The sequence below is a fragment of the Bos indicus genome, chromosome 14 (assembly GCF_029378745.1).
Source record: "Bos indicus isolate NIAB-ARS_2022 breed Sahiwal x Tharparkar chromosome 14, NIAB-ARS_B.indTharparkar_mat_pri_1.0, whole genome shotgun sequence".
Classification (NCBI taxonomy): domain Eukaryota; kingdom Metazoa; phylum Chordata; class Mammalia; order Artiodactyla; family Bovidae; genus Bos; species Bos indicus.
In genome coordinates, this window is record NC_091773.1 from 8,488,160 (window position 1) to 8,515,611 (window position 27,452).

The 27,452-nt window shown below is 47.4% G+C and overlaps 1 protein-coding gene across 1 annotated transcript in view; it reads right to left on the bottom strand.

The window, feature by feature from the left end:
• TG (thyroglobulin) overlaps positions 1-27,452 on the bottom strand; it is a 235,968-nt gene that overhangs the window by 157,240 nt on the left and 51,276 nt on the right. The window contains exons 23-31 of the mRNA XM_019974011.2: positions 25,894-26,010; positions 25,256-25,371; positions 23,431-23,539; positions 18,095-18,286; positions 13,616-13,780; positions 4,158-4,223; positions 2,816-2,896; positions 1,994-2,131; positions 697-873 (exon numbers count right to left, since the gene is read on the bottom strand). Coding sequence (XP_019829570.2) covers positions 697-873; positions 1,994-2,131; positions 2,816-2,896; positions 4,158-4,223; positions 13,616-13,780; positions 18,095-18,286; positions 23,431-23,539; positions 25,256-25,371; positions 25,894-26,010 — 1,161 coding nt within the window. The remainder of the gene's footprint in view (positions 1-696; positions 874-1,993; positions 2,132-2,815; positions 2,897-4,157; positions 4,224-13,615; positions 13,781-18,094; positions 18,287-23,430; positions 23,540-25,255; positions 25,372-25,893; positions 26,011-27,452) is intronic.

A 27,452-nucleotide genomic window follows, 5' to 3' on the forward strand; every position in this document is an offset into this window, starting at 1 on the left:
CAGGCAAGAATACTGGAGTGGGTTGCCATTCCCTTCTCCACAGGATCTTCCCAATGAAGGGATCGAAGCTAGGTCTTCTGCATTGCAGACAGATTCTTTACCATCCAAGCCACCAAGGAAGTCCACATAGATATGAGGGATTCCCCAAAGGGCAACCCAACTACGTCCTCTTACAAAGAAAGCCAAGGTCAACACGCTCCCACCACACACTCAGAGCTTCCCAGTTAGCTTCTGGGCCCCTGTCTTACATTGAAGGGGAAAACCAAGGGTCACCAGATACCTGAGAAAGGCTTCCAGCAAAGAAGACAGAACAGTAAGTGGAAGATCACAGCACCACAGAAGAAGTGAAAACTGTGCAAGGTGACTCCCTCTCCCCAGAGTATCACTGATGTTCCCAGAGGGTAAAATCAACTTCTGTCTTGTTGAAGCCACAGCTGTTGGGATTTTCTCTGATAAACACCCAATGGGAATTCCAACTGCTATATGCAATAAACATAATTTCTAAGAGCAGCGGAGTCCAGAGCAAGCATCTTCTCTCTGGTCAATCTGATACATTTCTAAATGCCTCTGTATCTCTACAAAAAGCCTGTGTAACTTCCCTTAGGAAAGAAGAAGAGCTGATCAGGATATTTCTAAAACCACAGAGTCAGCAGCCCACTGAAAATGCAGTTTGGGATGATCCAACCAAGAGCTCACCTTTCTTCCTGTAGAGGGCACTTGGCCTTCGGGGCAGGATCAGCCTGCAGCCCTTGGGACTGGACTCCAGGATATCGTCACACACCTGGGCCTCCGGGTAGAGGGTGCAGGTAAAGTACAAGGGCTCACTGTCCGTTACCTCTGCCAGCTGACAGAAAGAGGGCTCTCCAGCACAGCCTACAGGCAAGACAGAGGTTGGCTGTTAGTCCCTGGGAGGCTGTCGGGGGAGGGTTATCCCTGCAGGGTCTTCTGGGAGGAAATGCCCTGTGGGGATTTCCTCCCAGGAAGGGCTGAGGCCCAAGTCAGTAGAGGCTGTCCAGTCTGGAAGGCTCAAGAAAAATACCAGGGTTCTGCCAGCTGGAAAACAGGGAATCCAGGTGGCTCTGAACCAAGGCAGAGCCAGGAAGGTGAGGGGTCAGCTGTAAACTCAGCAATATGGGAGGAGAGAGGGTGAAATTCCATTGAGTCTGCCGGGACCATCTCAGAGGCAGTCAGGGTCTCAGACTACAGACCACAGGATGTAAAACTTGGTGACGCTGTGAATAGTCTCCCCTGCTCTCACTCTCATGTCCAACTTTGCTCTGGTACATGTGAGCTCCTTGAGAGGGAGGGGTATGACTGATTCACTTTTTATTTTCTCATCCCCAAGGTCAAACACAGAGCCTAGAACATAACACATACTCAACACAGGACACACCTATTGGGTAGAGAATAGATGGATGAATGGATGGATGGATTGTTGGATAGATAGATGGATGGATGGATAGATTGTTGGATAGATGGATAAATGGGTGGATGGATAGATGAATGGATGGATGGATTATTGGATAGATGGATAAATGGATGGATGGATAGGTATGGATGGATGGATAGATGAATAGATGGATGAATTGTTGGATAGATGGATGAATGGATGGATGGATTGTTGGATGGATGGATGTATAGATAGATGGATGTATGGATTAATAGGTGGATGGGTGGATGGATTAATAGATGAACTGATAGATGGATGGATGGATTGTTGGATAAATGGATGGATGGACTGTTGGACAGATGGATGGATGGATGGACCGATGATTGGATGATTGGATGATAGGTTCTGGGAGCAGAGTAGATACTGACTGCACAATTAGCTTCTGAAGATGTGGTTATGTTCTGTCTTCCGTATCACTCATGACACTAATACTGAAGTGATCTCTGAGTTTGATCTTGTCTATGTCTCAAGAGTTGTTAAACTAGGCCTGTGTTGCCTGACCACAGGGTGGAGAAGAAGGTGGATGAGAGCTAAGATACTCACGAGAAAGGCACCACAGGTTTGCCTGCTGAAGTGAAAATAAGTGTTTGAAAAGCCAGTGTTGCTGGCTGGGCAGGGATACGTTTCCATCGACAATGACCTGGATAAGGTCCACAGGGGAGAAAAGGCCTGTTGTCAAATCTGAAAAAGAAAGGGTGAGTCAACTTCCTTTGGCTTTATCTCATGGCAAATCTCTCTGTCTGTCTGTCTCTATCTTTCTGACTCTTTCTCTCTCACATACGCATGTGTGCACATGTACACATGCACACAAACACACACACACATACACACACACACACACACTTGCAGGCTGAATGACCCAGAGCCGGTTTGGAGTCAATATGGCTGGGAGTCTGGTAAGGCAAGAAAAGTTCAGAAGGTCCCAGAAAGTCCTAAAAATTATGGAGTTGCAAAATCTTAGAATCTTTGCTGGGGAATAAACCTGGGAGCCATCTGGGTCAACTTTTCACTAAGGCAGGACTCATGCTCACGACACTTCTGGCCCATTTCCCTGCAGACTCACGTGACTTGTCTGTCCTGACCGCAGCAGCCCACCCCACAGTTAGGAAGTTGAGGAGTCAAATCTGCCTCTTTATAAATGTGAACCACTGATATGCCCTCTGTCTTCCCAAGCCACGTGGAATTTCTGTCTCCCTCCCAAATGGCAGCCTTCATCTGTGAAGACAGCTCTCAGCTCTGCTCAGCCCCAGACTTGAAAGTTCCAGCTTACCCATCATGGGTCCATTCACTGATCAGACGCTTGGCATCACCATCTTGTCTCCACAGCCAGACCCCCAAGTATATCAAGAAGTTTGAGGTGAGTACCTGTTTCTGATGGAGATGCTGGCCTTGGTTCCGTGTCTCTTCTGCATCCCATAGACTCAGATCGAGACCCCATGTCAGAATCTAGGAGAGAAAAAGGGATTATTGTTCTAATATTTGGGAGGAAAGGGGAGGTATTCTTCTGGTCAACAAATGATAATGACAATGTGAGAAATCGTCATGGTCCACAGCCAGGGGTCCCAATAAGATGTGAAAAAATCCAGTGGCATAGTTCTGTATTCTTTGTCTTTTTATGGAGCATCAACCAACTTCTCCATAAGAGAACTATTACTGTCCTTGATGCTGGAATTATCAACGTTTGCAAAATCCTCCAGAGTTAACAGAGTACATTCATAAACATTGGTCTTCCCAAGACTCCATGAAGATAAGGAGTAAGATTTCCATTTTACTCTTGAGGAAACTGAGACTCAGAGACTTGAAATAACTTATTCCAGAACAGGCAGGTGGAGAGTCGATGAAATGGAATTCAAAAGAGTTAAATAAACTCCCAAGTCAGTAGCAGGTCTTCCATGATGGGGGAATTGGGTTTTGGGTGGGCCTTGGGATGCTTCTGTTTAGTGGGGCAAATGTCCTGGGGAGAAGCAAGTCTTTAATTTTCCACCAGCGAGCAAGCTATTTAAAAGAATTTTATTTTTTTTTAATTGAAGTATATTTATATACAATATTATAAAAGTTGTTCATGCTCATTCAGTCATGTCCAACTCTTTGAGATCCCATGGACTATAGCCCACAAGGCTCCTCTGTCCATTGAATTCTCCAGGCAAGAATACTGGAGTGGGTTGTCATTTCCTTCTCCAGGGGATCTTCCCAACCCAGGGATCAAAGCCAAGTCTCCTGCATTGGCAGGCGGATTCTTTACTGCTTTGTTTGTCCTCCTTTGAGTTTATGAACATTGACCAAGTGCCTACTCAGAGCCAGGGACTGTGAAAGGCATGTGGGGCAAGTCTAACGTGATGAGAGAGATGACCGAGCCCCCAGGAGGGAGGCGGCTGGGTCTGAGCCCCCAGGAGAAAGGCCTCCTGTAGGGTGTGGTCCTCAGAGCCCCCATCCTACTGACAGGGACACCTTGTGGTCAGTGCACTTGATCTCACAGGACCCAGTGCTTACTCCATCCCTCCTTGGCTTTCCACACTTTCCATTTTTGTTTTACACTTTGGTGTCTGATGAGAATTGAGGCCCTTCTCTCCATACAGGGTACTCACTTGGACAGTAAATCTCTACATTTTCTTTCTGGGGAGCAGAGTGCCCCATGAATGAGAAGTAGGGCCACATGGCCTCCTGTGATGGGTGTCCTGCTCACCACCCTCCCCACCACAGAGCTCACCTTTCCAGAGATAGACCTGCTGGAAGCTGGTCAAGGTGTCCTGGGTTCCTTCCAGGGGGGTCAGACCTGCAAAGAAGATGTTTATTTGTATGAGCTCGAGTGTTCATTGTGCTTGCTCCTACTAGGGACTCACCATGACCACAACTGCCTCACCACCCTAACACTGAGGCCCCTCCTGAGCCTGACACTGTTTCCCATACAAGGTGCATCCCGAAGTCTTCTTGGAGCTCTCTTCTAGCCGCTAGTACAAAATCAAAGCTGACCAGAGTATAGCTGCTAGCATAACTGACGCCATCTTGGGCCCATGCAGTTCCTCCTATTCTTCCACTGAAGCCTAGAACTGTCCAGGGTGGTAAATCACTTCTCTGTCATCAAGGGCTTTGTAGTTAACACATAGTGTTTAACAATTGTTGGGCTTCCTAGGTGGCTCTGGTGGCAGAATCTGCCTGCCAATGTAGGAGACCCAGGTTTGATTCCTAGGTCGGAAAGATGCCCTAGAGGAGGAAAATGGCAATCCACTCTAGTATTCTTGCCTGAAAAATTCTGTGGACAAGAGGAGCCTGGAGGACTATACAGTTCATGGGGTTGCAAAGAGTTGGACATGACTGAGCAGCTGAACACACACACGATTGTTAGGTCCAGGTGGCCTCCGTGCTCTGGTAGCCCCCAAACAATGACAAAGACCTTGGCTGATGTATTCCCAGCACCCATGAGACTAGCTACCATTCATAAACCTTGACTTAGGAATGCGTGCCTTGTTCCCAAGCACATACCTCTATTTGCTTTTGTTGTTCAGTCAGTCTCTCAGTCGTGTCTGACTCTTTGTGACCCTATGGACTATAGCCCACCCAGGCTCCTCTGTCCATGGGATTCCCACAGCAAGAATATTGGAGTGGGCTGCCAATTCCTTGTCCAGGGGATCTTCCTGGGCCAGGAATTGAACCCGAGTCTCCTGTATAGGCAAGCAGATTCTTTACCACTGAGCCACCAAGGACATACTCCTACATGTGTATGTGTACTCAGTCGTGTCCAACTCTTTGGGACCCTAGATTAATTATAAATCATCCCAGGGGCTCCTCAACAGTGCAGAGTGTAGCTACTAATGGTTCTAGATCACTGATGTTGGATCCCCATCCAACCCTCTGAGTAAGTTACCCTGTAATAAATTGACCCATTGATCATTTGGAGCTGCCTGCCTCATTTCCCACTGTCAAGGTACCTTCTCAGTTCAGTGGGCACTTTTCCTTCCCTCTGTCCTCACCAGACCCCACGTGTCTTTCTTAGGGCACCAAGGGGACTACAAGGGGAAGGGTCATGGTGCTGTGACACTTAGCATCACTTAAGGAACTGTGGATTGGCTTAAAGAGACCAGAACTTAGAGTCAACAGTTGTATTAATTTTCCATTTCACTTAAGTCCTCTGAGACTCTCACCTCATTGGCAACCGGGGATGGTATTTGTGAGGCCAAGAATTTCTATCTTCAGTCTCATGCTTGACCATAATTTTCCAGCTCCTTAAATATACTTCCGGAGGCTGATAATTGAGCCTTATTTCTCTTTTTCTCACCAACATCTAGCATAACCCCTGGTATAGAACCAGTGTTCAGCACATTCATGAACACGAAGAGGAACGAGTAAGGAAAACAAAGCAGTCAGTGGTTTTCAGAGTCCACCAAGTGAACACAGAGCCTCACTGCACAAGCACAAGAAGGCTGGCTGTGAAACTAGTCTTCCTACTGTGAACTTCTGATCCTGCGATCCATTCCTCAAAGCCTCTCCAGTTCTGTATTGTTGATGGTGAGAAGGTACAGAGAACAGAAGCAAACACGATTCCTCCTTTTCCTGGCTAATGGTTTAGATTGCCCAGACATCATTCCATGCCTTCCACAAGAACTGAGTTAAAACTTCCCCATTACATAAACAGGCCTGCAGACTCTGATGCATGTAATCTGCTCTCTCTGTAATCAAGGCTGCAGGAATACACACACATTTAGAATGGTGGCAGTTTGGCATGGAGCCTGATTCTTGAGGGTTGGTGGGTGTCATGTGATCTTAATTGACTTCAAGCGACTTCTGCAGAGATCCTGTGCTGCATCTGGGGTGGTTAGCTTGACTCTAAAAACCTGGAAGTGTTGTTGTTCAGTTGCTAAGTCAAGTCCAACTCTTTGCAACCCCATGGACTGCAGCATGTCAGGCTTCCCTGTTTTTCACTATCTCCTGGAGTTTGCTCAGATTCATGTCCACTGAGTCAGTGATGCCATCCAACCATTTCATCCTCTGTCACTTCCTTCCCCTCCTGCTGTCAATCTTTCCCAGCATCAAGGCCTTTTCCAATGAGTTAGCTCTTCATATCAGGTGGCCAAAGCATTGGAGCTTCAGCTTCAGTCCTTCCAATGAATATTCAGGGTTGACTTTCTTTAGGATTGACTGAACTGAGGGTGGGCAGGTTCCTAAACTGGAAAGCCCAGGTTTCAGAGTCTACCTTTTACTGGCCATTTTCTCTTCTCTGTGTTATTCTCCCTCAACGTCTCTACTGCTATTCCTTGTCCTTCCTACATAAACTACACTCCTGAACGCTGGTCCCAGGCTCTGCTTGGTGCTAATGACGGCTACTGTAAAGAACTAACAGGGCCATCCCATGTGTAGGTATCCACCACACATCCACTCCAGAGCCACCCAGTGATAACAGGGCCATGTGAGTTTCTCCCTCTCAGCCCCCAGCATCCCAGGAAAATGATAATCACTTATACAAAACAGAATCCCATGAAGAGAATGCCAGCCAGTGAGCTGAGCCTCACCATGAACCAACAACATGAAGCTTTGGGATTATAGAACAAACCCAGGAGTACTTCTGCCAAGATCTATTTTTCCCATCAAATTCTTAATCCCTATGGGTATTAAAGAATGTTTAATCTATTTTTTTATATTCATTTGCACTACAAGATATTGTCAGAAATGAGACAGAGCTTAGAGATTACTAAGCCTTTTTTCTTAGAAACAAGATCAGTCTAGCCAACACCAAATAGTTGAAAACATCCAGAGATGTCCATTGGAAATTTAGGAGAGGCAGACTCAAAAGCCTCTTGATGAAAGTGAAAGTGGAGAGTGAAAAAGTTGGCTTAAAGCTCAGCATTCAGAAAACGAAGATCATGGCATCTGGTCCCATCACTTCATGGGAAATAGATGGGGAAACAGTGGAAACAGTGTCAGACTTTGTTTTTGGGGGCTCCAAAATCACTGCAGATGGTGACTGCAGCCATGAAATTAAAAGACGTTTACTCCTTGGAAGAAAAGTTATGACCAACCTAGATAGCATATTCAAAAGCAGAGACATTACTTTGCCAACAAAGGTCCATCTAGTCAAGGCTATGGTTTTTCCAGTAGTCATGTATGGATGTGAAAGTTGGACTGTGAAGAAACCTGAGTGCTGAAGAATTGATGCTTTTGAACTGTGGTGTTGGAGACGACTCTTGAGAGTCCCTTGGACTGCAAGGAGATCCAACCAGTCCATTCTAAAGGAGATCAGTCCTGGGTGTTCTTTGGAAGGAATGATGCTAAAGCTGAAACTCCAGTACTTTGGCCACCTCATGCAAAGAGCTGACTCATTGGAAAAGACCCTGATGCTGGGAGGGATTGGGAGCAGGAGGAGAAGGGGACGACAGAGGATGAGATGGCTGGATGGCATCGCTGACTCGATGGATGTGAGTGTGAGTGAACTCCTGGAGTTGGTGATGGACAGGGAGGCCTGGCATGCTGCAATTCATGGGGTCGCAAAGAGTCAGACACAACTGAGCGACTGAACTGAGACTCTGAGTGGATTCCTCTATTGAGACACATGTCAACCCAGGCACAAAGGTTATAGAGAAAGCTGGTGACAGGAAAGAGAAACCTCACAGCCAGTGAAAAGTGCCGATAAGACGGCTTCCAGGTGATTCATGGGGTTGTTTGCTTGGAGATATATTTGTTTGTTCTGATCAGAAGTCTACCCTAAACTCCTCTGGGGTGAGAAAGGGTTGGTTGGCTTAACAGAAGAGGAGACACGTCCCTCAGCGCTCTCCCAAATGAGCCTACTCACAAAATTCTCCTTCCTCTGTTTTGCTACCTTTTACATCATCCAAGTAGGTGGGGGGTCTGGGAAATGGTCCTTGAGAATTTACTTTGAAAGTCTACAGTGATTCCTCACTTGGAAATGCCATACCTATTGTGCATTGATGTCTGGATGAAAATTCAATTTTAATACCCTGTTTCATACATACATAAAATTGTGCTATGGTGGTGTGCTTATAGTTGTGCTTATAGTCACTAAGTTGTGTCCGACTCTTGCAACCCCATGGACTGTAGCCCTCCAGCCTCCTCTGTCCATGGGATTTCCCAGGCAAGAATACCGAGTGGGTTGCCATTTCCTTCTCCAGGGGATCTTCCCAACCCAGGGATCAAACCCGAGTCCCCTGCATTGGCAAGCAGTCTCCTGCATTGCAGGCAAACCCTTTACTGACTGAGCCACCAGGGAAGCCCAAAATTGTGCTATAGAACATTTAAAAAAAATAGTAAAGACATGATGCTAAGGGGGATTCTGTGTCCAGTGGTCTGTCATCAGTCCATACGATGGGCAAATAGGAAGCCCACTACAGTTTAATAATGCCCCTATCGGTCACCCCAACTAGCCTGTGAGTCCCTTGAGAGCAGAAACCACTCTCCCCATCTCAGTGATCCAACTGCCTGGCTGGGCTCCTCACAGCCAGCTGCTTCTCAGGACGAGAGGCAGATGGGTGAGCTCAGCAACTCCCCTCCCACACTGTCCTGCACCCCCCACTCAGCACAGCAGCGCACACTCGACCCTCCACCTCTCCTGCACCTTTTGTTCCCTTTCCCCCACAGTTCTTCAAAATCTTGAAGGAGAACATGCTGGTAGCTGAGATTCATCACCCAATGACTGCAGTGCAGCAGCCCCAGAGAGACGGCCAGGCAGCAAAATTTTCTGTTACCAGACTCCTTAGTTTGCCGCTGTCATAGGAAGATCCCTCTGAGGCACTTTCTGCTTCCAGCCAAGGAGATGCAGGACCATCTCAGCAGACAGTGAGTGCCGCCCCTGACGACTGATCCCCGAAGCTGGAGTTGAAGCCCTAGCCACGGCAATTAATGCAAAGATAGCTTCTTGAAATGTGACATGTCACAGCTTTGAAGCTCACTCCCATGAGCAAAAGTGTGATACAACCTCACACTTCTGCCCCAGGTGGCCTCGGTCCCACCAGACTGTCAAACACGGATCAACTGAGCTGATGGAAAATGCTTTGTAAAATGCAACACGGATACTGACGTGCTTGCTATTTGAATTTAGGGTGTTCCATTCACTAATGCTTTCTAAGTAAATGCTCATTTTGCATGAACCAAATCACCTGCCAAAGCAGGTCCTCAGCGTACCTGTGAGCTGACCGACGAGACTGGACGTCCGAACTGGACATCGGACATCCTGCAGAGCGCCTCTGTTGGATGTGCGGGTCGGGGACCAGGGACTTGGGGTTCAGAAAACTACACCTTAAACTTCAGCCTGTAGTGCATGTTAGCAATCCTCGTTCGATGGGAATTTTCTGGGAAGAATACTGGTGTGGGTAGCTATTTCCTCCTCCAGGGGATCTTCCTGAAACAGGAATCAAACCCCATTTTCCTGCGTCTGCTGCATTGGCAGGAGGATTCTTTACCACTGAGCCACCTGGGAAGCCCTGCTTCATTGTATAAGATATTAAAAAGCACACCCCTATTTTGCAGATGAAAACCCTGAGGTTCTGGGTTGGGGGGTTAGATGATTTGAACAAGGTTATGGAACTGGTCAGGGAGGAGGAAGCAGGATTCAACTGCAACGTTTTCAATGCAAACCACTGCTCCAGCATCTCCAGTATCTACCCAGTGCCCATCTGGGCAGTACTCCAACGGCTTCACGTGCATTCTTCCTAGGATCCTCCCAACCTCCCCAAGCATCAGAAATCACCATAAAACTCATTTTATAATTAGAAAAACCAAGACACAGAGAGATCATACAATGAGTAAGCATTCACTTTGGGATTTTCCTCCCGAGGTCTGATTCCAGAGTCTGTATTTTAATGAGCATCTAGCCATTTGTTAAATGGAAGGAAGAGGTTGACCCTCAACCACCCCTGAGATGGATAGAGTTCCTCTTTATTGCCCCTACCCCCTCTCATGTTCTCCCAATCCAGTCTATACTGTCTCCATCAGCTGTTCAGATATCTGGAATTCTCACTCCTCTTTCCTTTCATCAATATCTGCCATTAGGAACGGGTTTTTTTCAGCTATTCGCACTTTAGTAAGAATTTTAATCCCTATGTTTATCTTCTCAGGGGTTAATTGTACTTGAGGCTGACTTCCTATTGTGGAAAGGAAGGATCTGTGCCCTACAGTTCCCAACTGGAGGTGACCTCCAAATCACTCTGTGTACAAAGCAACCTTCAATCTGGAACATCACGAATATGACTGAGGCTGTCTGAAACTTGCAGCAAAGGGTTCCCTTCATAAAGCTCCGCCTGGACCCCAAGATATACATATACACCCAGGGCCCCGGAAAAAAACTTCAGAAGTAATCACTCCGTCTCAGGGAGGCCAGACGAGGGCACAGTCTTCACTTCTTGGGCATGGACCAAGCACACGCTCTGTGTTAAGCAATTCACTCTGGATTTATTGCCCACGAATGGATCATATGTCTTTCTTCAAATGCTCGTTTTCACCCTGGGTTACCTCTCAGAATAACGGATCCCATATGTTTACTTTCCATCATAGAAATAAACCATTTTATTTTATTTACCACAAAAGAAATGAATCCTCATGGAATTCCACCAAATTCTGTAATATTGTTTTTCCAGGCTTTGGTAAGTAGGCATTCCACAGGTCCTGTGTGCACTCTCTGTGCCGGGTCTTATGTTCCATAGTGTGAATCCAGAAGTTCATAAGACACAGAGCTTGTTATATACTATATAATAAGTCTAGTTCTTAAAATGTAACCAAAAATGACAGATTTTTTAATGATATCATGTAACATTAATAGTGCGTCAAATACGCTACTAAGTTCTACACGGGTATCATCTGAAAGTAGGATATAAGGAAGCAGTTAAGAAAGTCACTTTGGAGGCCTTTGGAGGCAGAATGCCTGGTTTCAGGTCCCAACCCTTCTACTTACAAGCTTGGAGACCCTGGGAAGCCCTCACTGGTTTGCCTCAGTGTCTACAGCTGTAAAATGGGAACAATGGGAACACTTTGCCTCCCCCAAAGCACCGTGTTAAGGATCCGTGAGTTAGAACAGGTCGAGACCTTGGAGCAGGGCCTGGCTCTTAGTAAGCATGATGGAAGACGTTTCTATGACTACTGTTATTGTCTACCCTCTCCTTTCATCTTCACAGCAACCCAGTGAGCGAGGAGCTGTCATTACCCCATTAGCAACCAGACCTGCAGACATGTACTGGCTAGCTCAAGGCCACACAGCTGGTGTCCAAAACCGTAATTCAACACCACAGGGCAAACTCTCAGCTGGGCCAGGGAGGGCAGCTTCCAGACAAAGGCTCAGTTTCAGTGCATTGCCCTGCCCTGCACTTCCTAAAAAACCAACACACGAATCATGCTCGAAGCTCCACAGAGGAGGAAGGGATAAGCTCTGTGGGTAGTCAGGGAGGGCTCTTGGAGGAGGTAACCTTGAGCTCACTGCCATTAGAGTCCAAGAGCTGCAGCACATTGGGAAGCAGAGCATGGAAACGTCTCCATGCTCTGCAGAAGGCAGGACCTGGTCTCTGCCAGCCCTTAGAGGACCACTTCCAGGGGATCTCACGGCTCTTTTGACAGGCCAGCCCCCTCCCTCCTCTTTCTGGCTGACACCAGCGTGTGCTTTCGCCCCCTCTACTCAGAGGGTGGACTGGAACCATGGGGTCCAGTTCTGACATTCAAGGGCTGGCAGATAAATACAGGAGAGAGGAGATAAGATGGAGCCAGGTTACCTTCGACCTCACACTGGATCTGAAGAGGTAAGTGAACAACTGGGCCCTTTAAACTCAATCTCTCAAGGTCAGAAGAGAACTTCCAGGTCACCTACTCAGAGCTCCTCAGACTTAGTGTATGTGGCATCATCAGACAGCCTGTTAGAGTGGATCCCTGGGGGTTTGGGGAGAGGCCTGAGAACACGTATCTCTCCTGATCCCCCAGTGATGCTGAGCCTGCCTGCTGGTCCTGACCACACTGAGGCACACTGGTGTGGTCCATCCTGACTCAGGACAGAGTGGTCTCAGCCCCTCCCAGGTAGACATCTGCAGGTGGAGGCTGCCCAGGGCCAGGGGAAGCAGAGACAGCTGACTGCCTGCTGGGGCTGCAGGTGCTAATGCTTCTCCCTGTAAAATGAGAGGTGGGGCATATGATATCTGGGTGACCTTTAGATCCAACAATTACACGCTTGAGGAAAAGGTTGGAAGAGCTTCTCAAAGACAGACCAAGGAGCCAGCTCAAGGATTATTTCCATCAGTTGAGCCCAGGTCAGGGGCCCCGCAGTTTCTTGTGCCACTCTAACTAGGCTGGGAGGTGTGACGGTTACTGGCTGGAATTCCTTAACTGTCAGAGGGGGAAATATGCCCAGGGGGGCGCTCCTTTGGGAGACAGATTGCATTTTGGGCTCCAGTTCTTCCAGTTGCAGTTGGCCCCCTTGAATCCACACATTTTACGCAGGACTCTACAGTCGCTCCCGCTAAAGAATGGAGTGTTTCCCCAGCCCTGACTTCAGGTCAGGCCAGCGTAATGAGGTCTTGGTGACAGTGTCAGACCCAAGTCTCAACCTTCAGTGGCCTGGCTTCTTTTCCCTGTTCTCTCCCTCTCCTGGGACTTCCCAGGCGGCACTAGTGGTAAAGAACCCGCCTGCCAGTGCAGGAGACACAGGAGATGTGGGTTGGATCCCTGGGTTGGGAAGACCCCTAGGAGGAGGGCAGCCCGCTCCAGGATTCTTGCCTGGAGCATCCCATGGACAGAGTAGCCTGGTGGGCTACAGTCCATTCACAAAGAGTCAGACACGACTGAAGTCACTTAGCACGCACGCACGCTCCCATTTCTGCCCACAGGAGAATAAGCTCATCTAGAAGGCGAGGCACTGAAGCAGGGCCAGGCCACCACCATCAAGTCCAAATGACATCATCCAACTGCCAAGCGACCCCAGGATGTAAGCAAGCCTGGCCAAGGTCAGCGCAGCCATCCCACTGAGCCTGCCTGAGCCAACCTGAGGCCCCAGAGCTGCACCACGCTTCTCACAGAGCACTGCTGAGATGCTCTCTGGTTGTTTTTTATGCAGCATTTTGGTACAAATTCTTTTCAGAAGGATAAATGCCTCAGGGTACAGAGAGGGCTCCCAGCAGAGAAGCAGACCTTGCTGGTGAGCACAGATCACTGTGAAGGAATGCACCCGGGGTGAAGGCAGATACTTACCCCTGATCTCCTGTCCTCCCAGACGCAGCGTCGCCTGGCGGCTATCCTGGTCGTAGGTCACTCCGGGACAGGAAGCATTAGCCTGGGCTTCTGCAGGGTCCCTCCAGTCTCTGACAAGGCACAGCAGGACATCGGGGGAGCTCAGCAACCCACAGAGGAGGGGACCTGCAGAGTTTTGAGACGGAGGAGAGGTGGGTGTGATGGGGACCAAGCAGGGGCCCCTTGGAGATGCACGTCTGTGCCCTGAGAAGCTCGTAGGATGCAGGCAGGGAACCAGTCCTCAGGAATGGACACAGGAATTCAGGAGCCTGCTTTTGACTTGGCCCATCCTTCCTCGATGGTCCTGTGGTTGTCTTACCAGACAAGTCCAGAGAGGAGGGCCACCACTCCCTCCTCACGGGATCAGCAGCAGTGACACCTCTGATATGACCAGGGCTCCTAATGCCAGCGTCCTCTGTCTCCACTTCCCAGATTTTTGAGGCTTCAGGGAAATAAACAATGGCCCCCCCCACCACCATTTCTCATTCTCTCTGTGTCTCTCTCTCCCACACACACAATCAATCTTGAGAGCTCAGGATTATTTTTTTAAATTTATTTATTATTGTTATTATTCTGGCCGCACCATGCAGCGTGTGGGGTCTCAGTTTCCTGACCAGGCATTGACTCTACACAGCCAGCATTGGAAAGCAGAGTCTTAACCACTGGACTGGCAAGGAAGTCCAAGGAAGGAGTATTTAGAGTCAAAGTACTGCTGCTGCTGCTGCTAAGTCACTTCAGTCGTGTCCAACTCTGTGCGACCCCAAAGACGGCAGCCCACCAGGCTCCCTCGTCCCTGGGATTCTCCAGGCATGAACACCAGAGTGGGTTGCCATTTCCTTCTCCAGTGCATGAAAGTGAAAAGTGAAAGTGAAGTTGCTCAGTCGTGTCTGACTATTAGCGACCCCATGGACTGCAGCCCACCAGGCTCTTCCATCCATGGGATTTTCCAGGCAAGAGTATTGGAAATAGTTCTGTCAAAGCACAGAACTATTAAAATCCAGGAGCTGTACACTCATGGCACAAGCCTTCCTGGTAGGAAATGAACTCCTCGTCTCTGGGTGGACGCAAGCCAAGGCTGAGCACCCATGTCCCTGGGATGCATAGAGAGGATCCATTACTAGATTTGGCAGTTGGAAAGCATTGGACCACTTTGTCTTGAATATATCTTCTAACTCTGAACCTTAAAAAAGCTGCCCCAATGTTATGACTTTATTTAGTAGCAGAAAGACCTACCTGTCCCCTAACTGAATTTGATAGTGATTTTAGTTAGATCAGTAAAGGTAAATCAAATGTTGGGATGCCTGTGACATGTCAGCCACTATGGTCAATGTTTTAAGAATATTAATTCCCTTAATTTTTATTATTTTTTATCTTCTTCTCCAGATGAGGAAATTAAGCCTCATGTAAGTACATTGTTTAAGTTTATTGAGATTTAGAAATTAAGTAATTTATATACCAAATGAATTTATATACTATATACCAATTTATATAATTTATATACCATATACACCATTGCACGGTATATAATTTAAACCATATACACCATTACATGGTATACAATTTATACCATACATACCATTATTTGGTATATAATTTATATACCATATACCCATTTGGATACATAACCCTGTTAGGTAGTACAGTTGTTCAGATTCTCCTGGGGGAAAAAAAATGGAAATTCACCACTTCACATCTCCTATCCCCTCCATTATCCTAATTTATGTCCAAATGCAGATACACTTCAAACTTCTCTCACCAAAATAGATGACTCACCAATGTCCGGCTTATGAATTTGACATTTTGTTCTCTCCTGTCCCACTTTTAACTGAGTAGCTAAAAATCACCATCACCGTTACTATCAACAGCATCTCGGTGGTGAACGTTTACCTCAGAGACCCACTAACTCACTCGGTGGTTCTTAAACCGCTTAGACCATCATATCAAAGTCACAGAAACGGCTTTGAAAATGCTTGTTCCTCAGCACCAACCACAGAGGTGCTGACTCGACAGTCTGTGGAGGTCAGTGGAGGTGGGCTGCACTTGGGAACAAGCCCTTGTGAACAGCACCATCCGTGATGTTAGTGAACGCACAGCTGAATCCCAGAATCCCTGGGCTGGTGAGGCTGCTTCATCTCACAGATGGGGCAACAGAGGCCCGGAAAGGGAGGCTGGTTCGTCCCAGCTGGAGCACGGGGCAGCAGGGAAGCATAAGAGCCTGAGGAGAGCCCAGAGGAGCCTGAGCTCTGTGGCTGCCCGTCTCATAAACCTAGAACGAGAATCATGGACTTAAACAGGAGGCAGGCCGTGTCTTCCCTCCGCCTCTCAGAGCTGGGAAGAGAAACGCAGGCTGCTTTCTTCTTTAACTAGCATTCAGTGAGCACTGTGGGTGTCTGAGAGGTGGGCGCCGGCTGGAGATTTGAAATCACTTTGCTGATCCTGCTTCCGTTACGATGCCAGGAGCCTCAGGCCCCGCAAGTGTCACTGAACCCCACTTCCCAGTGGCTTCAGCTACTTGTCGAGGTACAAGGAGGCTCATGAATGTAGGTCTGGAAGTCTCATGAGTTGTCACTACTAATTCTCAGCGGAAACAAAGCCATTTCAGGGTGGGAGGTTGGCGGGGGTGGGAGTCTTGCTGGGGAGGAGGGGACAAGGGAGAAGGGAGACTCTTCCAGAAATTAAGTGCCTTCCCAGACGGCAGGAAGAGGATTCTGCTCCTGGTCACGAGCAGATCCAGCCAAAGCTTCACAAGTTAAAATTCCAGGTCTGCCCATCAGACAAGACTGGGAAACATATCTGCCTGCTGGTTGATGTGTGTCTTGAAGAAAAGCTTAACTTGCAGCATTTCGAGGTCACTGTTCAAACCCACATAATTCACAGATCAGGGTTACACTGGAGGGGAAGGCACGTAAGCTGCTAGCCAGAAATGTCATGGAAAATAAAGGATCGTGTGGGCTTATGGCTCCATGGAACAAAATAATTATTCTGTATATGATCCTAAGGAAAATGAAATCAACATTTCCAACTTGAAAAACCCTATGGTCTGGTGAGTAATTGGACATCTGGGGAAATTGTGGTATCCTCAGAAAAAACATTTAGTTTAAAGAAGGCAAAAGTCATCCTGGATTTGAATTGCAGGGTTTCTAAATATAGGCTGATATAGAGACATATACAGACACACCTCATAGCTATTGCGGGTCTGGCTCCAGACCACCACAATAAAGTGAATATTGCAATAAAGTGAATGAATTTTTGGTTTCCCAGTGCGTATAAAAGTTATGTTCACTTTGTTCTGTAGTTTACTAAGTGTGCAATAGCATTACATCTAAAAAAACAAAGTGCGTACCTTACTTTAAAAGTACTTTAATATGCTAACCATCATCTGAGTCTTCAGTGAGCTGTAATCTTTTCACAATAGTAACATCAAAGATCGCTGATCACAGATCACCATAACAACCGTAATAATAATGAAAGAACCAGACATATTTCAAGAATTACCAAAATGTGACATAGAGACCCAAAGTGAGCAAAAGCTGCTGGAAAAATGGCACCGATAGATTAGCTTGATGCAGGTTTGCCATAAACCTTCCATTTGTAAAAAACACAGCATCTGCAAAAGCACAACTAAGAGAAGTACAATAAAACGAGGTGTGCCTGTGCACACGCATCTCTAAACACCGCGTGCGTGCATGTGTGCTCAGCCGCTAAGTCATGTCCAGCTCTTTTGTGACCTCGTGGACTGTAGCCCACGAGGCTTCTCTGTCCATGGGATTCTCCAGGAAAGAATACCGGAGTAGGTTGCCATTTCTTCCTCCAGAGGATCTTCCTGACTCAGGGATCAAACTCATGTCTCTTGGGTCTCCCACACTGGCAGGCAGATTCTTTACCTGCCGAGCCACCTGGGAAGCCCTCTAAACACTACCCAGCCCGCAAAGCCTGGACTAAGTCTCTCCTCTTCTAGACAGCCCTCCCTGACCATCAAGTCCCCTTGGCATCTTCCTCCTTTGCAGTTAAGTCTCCCAAGGCCTCAGACACTCATGTCGCCTTCTGTATCAAGCCTGCTACACAGCAGAGCTCCACACACACTTGGATGTGTCATAACCTGGGTGACCAGGAGCAGCTGGTTTAAATTCTCTGAGCCTCAGTTTCTCAGTTTGTAAAAATGGCACTGGAAATACTTCCCCTGAAAACAGTAGCAAGGAGAAACGTGGTGTTGCCATGTGAAGTGGCCAACACAGTACGTGACCTGTTGGAAGGGTCACAATTGTCCCTCATTTTGTAAATATCACCTTCTAAATGACGGTGGTCCCCTCATGCCTGCTGCTCCCTACAGCATTCCCCGTGCTGTGCATACTGGCTTTGGCAACCCCATGCCTTCCTCAAATTTTACAAACCACAGGTCATGGAAGAGGGAGGAGGCTCTGGGCCTCACTGTCACCTTACCTCCTTGGACCTGCACAAGGATGAAGCCATCGCAACAGGAATCATGATCACAGGCAAGAAGACAGAAGAGATGGACCTCGGCCAGACTGGCTCCTGAGGCTGAGAAGGTGACGGGGCTGTACATTCCAGAGAGTGCACTTTGGAAACCAGTTTGTTCAAATCTTTTTTGACCTGTGATGGTGAACTCTTGGCCTGGGAGAAAAGCAGAAAGATAAACTTTTTTGAGCTCTAAAAGGAATGCAGACTGTGCTGGTCAAACGACAGTGGACCCTCTGACCACAACAGGTACAGAGTTCGGTCCAGAGAGATGCCCTCTGTGTCATAAAACCCCTGGACCTCCCGTTGTGTGCAGAGCATGGAGACGTGGCCCCAAGACCCAGACAAATGCCCGCCACACCTTGGAGGGTCTGCAGGGTAGATGTGGAGAACGGGCATTTATTATGGTTTTATCATCAGTAAATATCTTTTGAGCTCTAACTGTATACACAAACACCAGACCACATGCTTTACCCAGACAACCTCATTTCACACTCAGTGCTCTTGAGTTTGGTTCGGCCTGCTCTGCCATCATGAGCGTTTCTGTAACACAATGATTTGAACACGTGGTGCACAGGCAGGTTGGCTGCTGCGACACTGAGTCACACTGGTTGATCTGCAGTGTCCCCAGCATGTCCCTGCCCTGTGCCATCAAACCACAGGCCAATGCGGCACTTACACACGCAGCTAAAGAAAGCAAGCTGCAGACACACAGCGCCACGCGATACCCATCAGCCCATGGGCTTCTCTTGCCTCGGACAGGCCAGTGGCTCTGTCTTCGAAGTGACGACTGCAATTCTCCCTTCTTTGTGCATCTGGCCCTCGTTGCCACAGCTCAGCATCCTCAACCCTTCCCCTCTCCCTCCACCATCAAGCTACCCTGCCCTTCACATTTACGGGAGCATTTCTTTGTGATGGATTCAGGATGTCTTTTTTTTTTTTTTAAGTTTTGCTAACATTTTAAATAAGACTGCTATTGTTTTTGTCAGTCCTCTGGCTAGAAGTGGCATGGTTTGGGTTTCTTCTGTCCCTCAGTCTAGTTTTTCCATAAGCTCAGTTATTTTTAGAGCATCCTTTTGCAAATATGAGGGGTTTTAATCAGATATATATATATATACACACACACACACACACACATATATATTTCACTAGAGCCAAAATGTCTGTTCTATTATTATATCCATTTTAGATTTGAGGAAAGAGAGCCTTAGCAAGTGAGCAGTCTGGCCTAGGTTTACACAGCTCATGGGTGGCAGAAAAAACACCAGAGCCTGTGCTTTAGGTCACCCTGACCTCCCAGTGGCCTAGCAGGTCAACAGGTCTTAACCAACTCACGCACCTAAAGCTGGGGGAGACCTTACAGCTTAGAGTGCAAGCTTCAGAATCAGACAGACCCAAGTGCAAATCTTCGTAGCACCCCAGACATGTGAGTTCTTAGGTCCTCAAAACCTCAGCTTTTCCTCCTGTAACCAGGCATGTAACCCTCGCAGATGATGCTGAGTGGATGAAAAGATAGACTGGACGTTAAAGGGCTGAGCCATGAACCTGGCCCTTAGCTGACACTCAGCAGATATATTACAGGTGTCCAAAAAAGCCAGCATCTTTTCCTCCAAGCCCTGGATCACTCAGCCCCTGCTGCCTGACTGCCCTCTAACTGTGCCAGGCCCATCCTGCACCAAAGCCCAGCTTAACTTAAAGAGCCCATGTCCCAGCTTTATTGGGTTAGAATTCACCTCTCACCCTCGATCTGTTACACTCTGTCTGTGCCTCTACTAAGGCTCTGCCATCCTTCACCCAGAGGTTAAGCCACTTGGGACAGCAGCTGCTCCCACACCAGCTGTGATTCCTGGACCCAGTCCTGCTGTCAGAAGCGGGAGTTGCCAGCCGTGTGTGACTCCTTGAATATCAATTCCAGTTCATCAGAGTCCTGTTGCAATAGCCACATTCCAAGTGCCCAGTGGCCACGCGGCTACCGGCTGTCATGTTGGACAGCAGAAACTTATGGAACATTTCCACACCTGCAGAGAATGCTGCCCGGACGGTAGGGCCACGTCTCAGCTCACAGGGCATCCTCCACACAGCTCTGCACAGAGGACCTCCTGCCCTGAAATGTGGACACGTGGGCGCCTCCTCATCCTTCGTTCGGACATCCCCCTTCTCTGAAGTTCCTTCACCGAGCACCCAAAGCAGTTTGTGTCCATTTTTCTTTTCCTTTTTAAATTGTCATAAACTACACATAATGAACGATTTACCATTTTAACCATTTTTAAGTGCACAGTTCAAAGGCAAAAAGGTACATGCACAGGATCTGCAGCATCACCACCATCTACTGCCAGAACGTTTCTCATCCTCCCAACTGAAACTCTGTCCCCATCAAATGCTATCTCTGCATCCCACTTCCCCCAGCCCCTAGTAATCACTGTCCCTCTCTCTTCTCCATGAATGTGTCTCTTCTAGGTACCTTACATCCATCTTTACCCCAATGTCCTATTTCATTTTCATCAAAGCACTTATCACCCTCTGAAGTGCTCTTGTTGTTAGACCAATTCCTCTATCAGCTGTGATTCTGATTTTGATCACTGCTGTATCCACAGCACCTGCTGAAGTGCATATCCTACCATGGGCACTGGTAGACACATATGGAGTCTGCCGTGCTGGGTTCACCCACACGGTGGCCGAGTCCTGAGCAATGGAGCAGGTCTGGGAGACCCTCCTGAGCTGGGGGAGGCGGGGCCTGAAGTCTTGGGTCCCCTGGATGGAGTGTGACCAGATGCTTCCTGTTTCTAGGCTTCCTCTGTGAAATAAGGGCTAAACAATCTCCAAGGAACCCTCAGGCCCTGACTCCCTTTGACTCTGCAAAAGCATGTGGCTCTTCCTCCATGGTCAAGAGCATGGACTTGGGCAGAGGATGGCCCCAAAGGACAAGCCAAATTGTACCATCTTCCAGGTGCCCTAAGCTCCAGCATGTGGATGGACATGCTGACTACCTACTGGGCACCACAGAATTTTCGAGAGACCTTCAGAAACCATGTCCTTTCTACCTCAGCGGTGGCACTGTATTCCCACTTTTACAGAAAGTAAAATAAAGAAGGCATTCCTGATTAAAGAACTAGTAAGTTGGGGGTGAATCTAAACTCAGATCAAATTTACCCCTACCTCCCTTCTCTTTCCATTACACCACGATCCAGAATGGCTGGGTCTGTGCGTTTTCTGCTTGAAAAAATAAAAAGCAAAACAAAAAAAAAAGGGCAGAAAACAGTTCTGTCCTTGATTTAGTTTGGCAGCAAAGAAGCTTCACAATTTCCCCTGCAATTTTCTTCCAAATATAAACTTTCAGGACATGAGGAGAAAAAATATAACAAACACTTAAAAAGAAATACAAATGCATTTAAAAAAAAATGATAAAAGGCCAAAGTAGAGTTTTCAAGAACATTTTTGAGAGGGGTTACTTGTTTTATTTGGGTTTTCTTTTTCAGAAAATGATCTCTGTGCTCTGTCATTTTTCAAAACAGGTAGTAAAAATAATTGGAATAAACACTGGGGCAGAAATTCTAAAACGCTGGCCAGAGATCAGAGAAGACAGAGCCCTGCTGGACTCCATTCTCCCAGGGGAGCTCCCATTTAAGACAGGATGGAGGTATTAGGCTAAAGAAGGACCAGAGGCGAAAGGACACAGTCGCTTGTCCCTGCCGTGGACTGAGTCTGCTCTCGAGGTCAGCTGAGGCACTGGGCCTGGGCTGACCGATCCTCTGCAAATGCCAGCTGCTCACAGAGCAAGTCTGTGGCTGCTGGTGGCCAGGCTGCCTGCCCAGAGCCAAGGACCTAGGGGAGTGACATGCTTGCCACCTTCATTCCAACCCCCTAGCCCTCGCTCAGGCTCCCTGCCCTGTCTTCCTGTCCACAGCCATAGCCTCGGATCTTTGGGAAATCACTGGCAAGAGTGAAAAGGATCGTAGAAACCTCCACTTGCACTTGCTCTTCACCACATGCCTCACACTGTTTAAAAAGCATCGCATCATTCTGAAACACCCTCTTTCCCACCTCCCAACAACCTCGGTCCACCTGCAACTCCTTTTGACTAATGCAGGCACAGCAGCCGGTGATGCCAAGGAACCTGCCCAAGATCACAGAGCTGGCGGTAGCAGGGCCAGGGTCAACCCATCAGGTGGGCTCCAGCCCCTCACCCTTAACCGCGGGAAGCGAGGCCAGGGAGCCCTGACTAGCAAAGGTATCACAGCTCGCGGGCAGAGCCTAGTCATGGCCCGGTGGACAGGGTAGAAATATGCATGCCATAGGATTCTTAGGAGAAGCCCACCGCTCCTCCCACACGTGCTACAGTGACCAAGAAGTGTCGCCCTGTGTGAGGCCGCCCCCCTCTGTGAGGCCGCATGGGGGATTCAGACACACTTAGGTTTAAACCCAGATCCCCGATTTCTAGCAATATGTATGACCTTGGGCCACTTTCTTAATCACTTTGAGCCCCAATTTCCTCATCTGTAAAACAGGGATTATGATACCGTTTTCACCTTTCTTCAAGAATCTCTGTGGGGGGAGGAATGAAAGGATGTTTGGGGAAGTGAGACATAAACTATAAATTATGAGATGCCCTTGCTACTCAAAACGTGGTCCATGAACCAGCAGCTTTGGCGCCCCTGAGAAGCTATTTGAAAGGCAGAATCTTGGCCTTACCTTGAGTTACTGAACAAGAATACTGGAGTGGGTTGACATTTCCTACGCCAGGGGATCTTCCCAACCCAGGGATCGAACCTGGGTCTCTTACGTCTCTCGCCTTGGCAGACAGGTTCTTTACAACTAGCGCTACCTGGGACGGCTCAGGGTACTGCGCATGCGCACTACATAGGGAGGCCGTCCTGAGTGCTGGGCGTAGAAAGACAAGTGCGTGGAGGTCTGGACTGCTTGTGAGCTTCCAGGGAGAATAGAGAGGAAAGAGGGTGGGGTGGAGTTCCCTGAGAGGGAGGGTTGGTACAGGCAGCTGCAGGGAGCTCAGGGCCCATGGCCCTACTGGGAATGCCCCCGTATCACAGGCAGAATCATGGGTCTGCACGGGGCACAGGGGTAGACTCAGCTGACTTTGCCTGCAGCTTTTGTGTCTGCTCCGCAACTCAGCCCCTCCCCTGCAGGAGGGCCTCCCCAGTCCCCTGGGGCTGGGGGCAGTGTGGCTCCCCTCTAAACTCGCCCTGTGGGAAAGAAGCTCCAAACGCTGAACACGTGAAGCCAGTGGGCCACCCCGCCCCCCCACCCCCCGCCCCCCTTGCCAGCCATCCAGCTTATCAACCTACCCTTTTTCAAATACACAGCTAGAGGGTCTCCTTCCCTGCTCCTCACTTTCACCTGACACTGAAGACTTCCAAAGCTGGTGGCCTGCGAGGTCCCCAGCGCGTCTTCACTCTGAAGATGGAAAGAAGCTCCATTAAAGTCCTGTGATGTTTAACATAATAATAAGTTCAGCAAACGTTGACCAAACTCTACCCAAAGTTAGGCTCGGGGGCTACAGAGATAAATAAGAGAGGAACCTTCCTCCTTAATTTCTCCCTTTCTACTGGATCGCACAGACAGGTAAGCAGCAAATTCCAGCCAGAGTGTTAGCTGCAAAGATACATGTCATAAAAGAGGAGATAATTACCCCTGAAAAAGGAGTGCTTAATTCTTTGTGTGTGTGTGGAGCGGCTGGGGGGTGGGGGGGCGGAGGATTATCTCTTGTAACTTCTAAAACAGCTCTATCGGGTAGGTGTTATTGATATGTGCATTTTAAAATAAGGAAACACAGGCTTAAAGAGGATGAGTAGATTGCAAAATCCACACAGCTAATTATGGAGTGGAAGGATAAGAATCCCGGTTGGATTTCATTTCCTAAACACAGCCCTTGGGTGACACTGCCAGTTTAGGTGTTCTGGTGGGAGGGCAATCAGGAATGGTTAATTCTATTGCAAAACAGAAGCTAGAAAATTTTCCCAGAAAAAGTGAATCCAGGCGGGTTCTGATGTATAAATAAGAGTTTGTCAGGTGGAAACAAGAGAAGGGGGATTTTAAGCAGAGGATATGGCAGAGATGGAGACCTGGGATACCACAGGTGTTTTGATTAACTAGGTCCAGTGGTTCTCAGGGACTGTCTATTACAGGGATGGGAGGCAGGTGGTGGGTGGGAGAGAGAGAGAGGCAGGGGCCAGCCTGTGGAAGACCTTGTTTGGCATATGTGGTGAGGATCAGGCGAAGACTCTTTGGCTTGAAAATAAGGAGGTTTGACTTCTGTAAACCGTGGCGTTCTCGTTTGTCTCTGATCTCTGGTCCCAGCGCTCTTGCTGTGTGGGTTTGGTAGGATAAATCTGTATTCATTGTATCTTGTTTCTAGTACTTTGCCTCCTCCAAAGTTATCCAACTTTGAGTTTCCCAGTTCGATTTTGGGAATTTGGGGAGGGCAGAAGCTCAAACAAAGGCTATTGGAAAGCAATCACTCTCCTTGCTTTTTAGATAAAAATTAAACTCATTGAACGGATGGTGATATGGAGAGGGAAGAAAGGCCTTTAAGCAGGAAACATTCCTGCAGGTGGAAAGGATCTGAGTTTTAGGTCCCAGATTACAGGAGCCCTGATCCCATCTGCTGAAATTGTCGATACCCTACCAGCTTTGACTTATAGAAAGAACAATTTCATGTGGTTCTAATATTGAACTTTTCTTTTCCTTTTTAAAGTTATAATCATGTTTTACTTCTACAGTGAGAAAGAATGCTGGAATCTGGGACTCAGATGGTATCTGGGGCTTTGGACAATGTCCTGGTATGTCCAGTGACCCAAGTTGCCCAGTAAGATAAGCTGGTGGGGGACAGAGGGAAGGGGCTCATTACTATGACCCTCTTCTGATGAATCTATCAGGAAGTGATGCTGCTCAGATAAATAGTCCCTATGTCAGCTTCATCCTGAGCCATCACCAGTCCCCTGCAGTTTCAGTTTCCCCAAATCCCATCATTTTGAAGAAATGGAGGTAACATGGAACCACTTATTGCTAATCTCATTCCATCGTCTGCTCAGAGTGGTGTCGATTCAGTGAAGGCATTTCTGACGTAGGACAGACACAAGACAGAGCCTCCATGTGGCTGCCACAACTCACCCGACCGGAAGTCGTGCAGGCGATGCTGTCACTTGCCCAAGCATAGAAATCGCAGGACACTTCTGATCCTGCTGTGGACACTGTGAGGAAGCCGCAGGCCTCGTCCAGTGCACAGTCTGCAAGAACCAGGGGACAGTCACCCACCTGTCTCTCAGGTGATACAGAGGACAGACAGACACAAACGCCTACTCCATGCCCCTCAAACACACACACACACACACACACACACACAGTAACAATGACTACTCGTGGAGGACTGGAGGATTATGAGAAAATTCTTGTAAAGATGAATGCTCAATATGTGGTATTTGTTATTATTCATCTCTGGCCTCACCCTTGAAATAGACAGCTGCATCTCCTGAGCTGGACTAAATGCTCTACAAAGAACAAATGTCCCTCAGTGCTTCTCCCTTAACATCTGGCAGAGCCTCATTCTTGGCAGGCAGCGGATGCACTATAAACTCAGAACTAAAATTATGAGTTAGATGTACATTTTGGAAATCAGTTGATTTACAGAGTATTTCTGAAGAAGTATATTTGATTATGATCTCGAAGGTTGTATTTAACATGTTTTGCAAGATCAGCACCGTGTATTCCTATGGCACCACCCACGTGCCCGGCCCCCGATTGCCCCTCACCTGCCAAGCACTGCATCAGTGAGGACTCAGAACCGGGAACTTCAGACCTGACCATCACAGCCACATCAGCATTGAAGATCACCTTAGATTCTGGAAGCTTCTCAAATTTCCGCATCACTGAAATGTAAGCATATCCATGAAACTTGACTCTGAAGAGTCTGGGGTCTCTGCAGAGAAGCCAAAAGGAGATTTAGGTCAAGAAATCACTTCCCACCCATTGCATTTGCTCACATGGGCACTGCAAAAAGACAAATTCCCTTTGAAGGGTAGTTCCAGAAGCTGCCTCATAGCTAACACTGAGAGCTATCGCTCACCACGTCTCCTTTTTTTCATCTCATTGTCTGGAAGTAAGAATATCTATTACATGTTAATCCTCACAACTCCCTTTTTCACATTGATACTGATTTTCTACATAAATTTATATTTCCTTGTCCTTATCTTTGAATGCTAATGATATCTCATAATTATTTTATTTATAATGATACAAATAAAATATCTTATTTATAATGATATCTCATGTTTATTTTTAAACAACTTGACCTCTTTCTGGAAAGAAGTAAATTATTTTTAAAAGACAAAGCATGTGCACATGGGTTCGTGTAAGTCTGAATATGCACCATGTGGCTCAGACATTTTTATGATAGCATTTGTCTAAATGATATGTTAGCATCTGTTTTTCTAGGTCCCATCAACACACCTGAACTCCTGTCTGTCACAATGACACAGTCATGAGCTCATGGAACTAGACAAGAGAGGAGAAAGAAAGAAAATTTCTCAAGGCTATGAAACTTGGAACTCACCCTTTACCAAGCAAAAAATCCATGGCAGGTAACTAGCTCTCAAGGAATGAAACTCATCTTACAAGCCAAAATGCTCAAAAGCACCAATATTTTGCAGGTAACTATCAAAAAATAAGCCCTGAAGTAAATGAGTACTGATTTTTTTTTTGAAGATGTGGTGATAAATATGTACGAGTCAGACACAAGCAACTAAGCATAACACATGTAAGCCCTCATCCTCACACACACCCATGGCTTTAAAAACGAGATCGTGTCTGAGTTGATTTTCATCATGTCAGTACATTCAAGGCCATCCTAAGCAATCTGTTCTCAGTTTTCATAATAAGTGTAGGGGGGAAAAAAAGTGTGTTTGGAGTGGGGATGGGAGAGGGGAGTATTAATATAATAGAAATGACAGGCATTAAGCCTTCGGAAACTTTGATACGAAAAACTCTCATTTTACAAAGTGGCCCTCATTGATCTAGAAATGGCCAAGTTCATGTGCTCAGTCCATAATCAGCCCTTCCCATCTCCTCCTTTCTTCTTTATTTTTTGTACTCCTTGATATTTTGTTTATAGGGACCAGAAGCTCCAGTCCAGCAAATACCATCTTACACTCAGCCCAGTGTCCCTAAGGCTTGGTTGGTATGGACAAGAAGCTCACAGCCTTCTAGGAGATTAAATAAAATTTGAAAAGTTTTTCAGTTTCCAATTAAATTAGTCTCAGGAGCCATAAATGCGGTAAGTTTAGCGCTTCAATTAGAGAATTGGCTGGTTTTC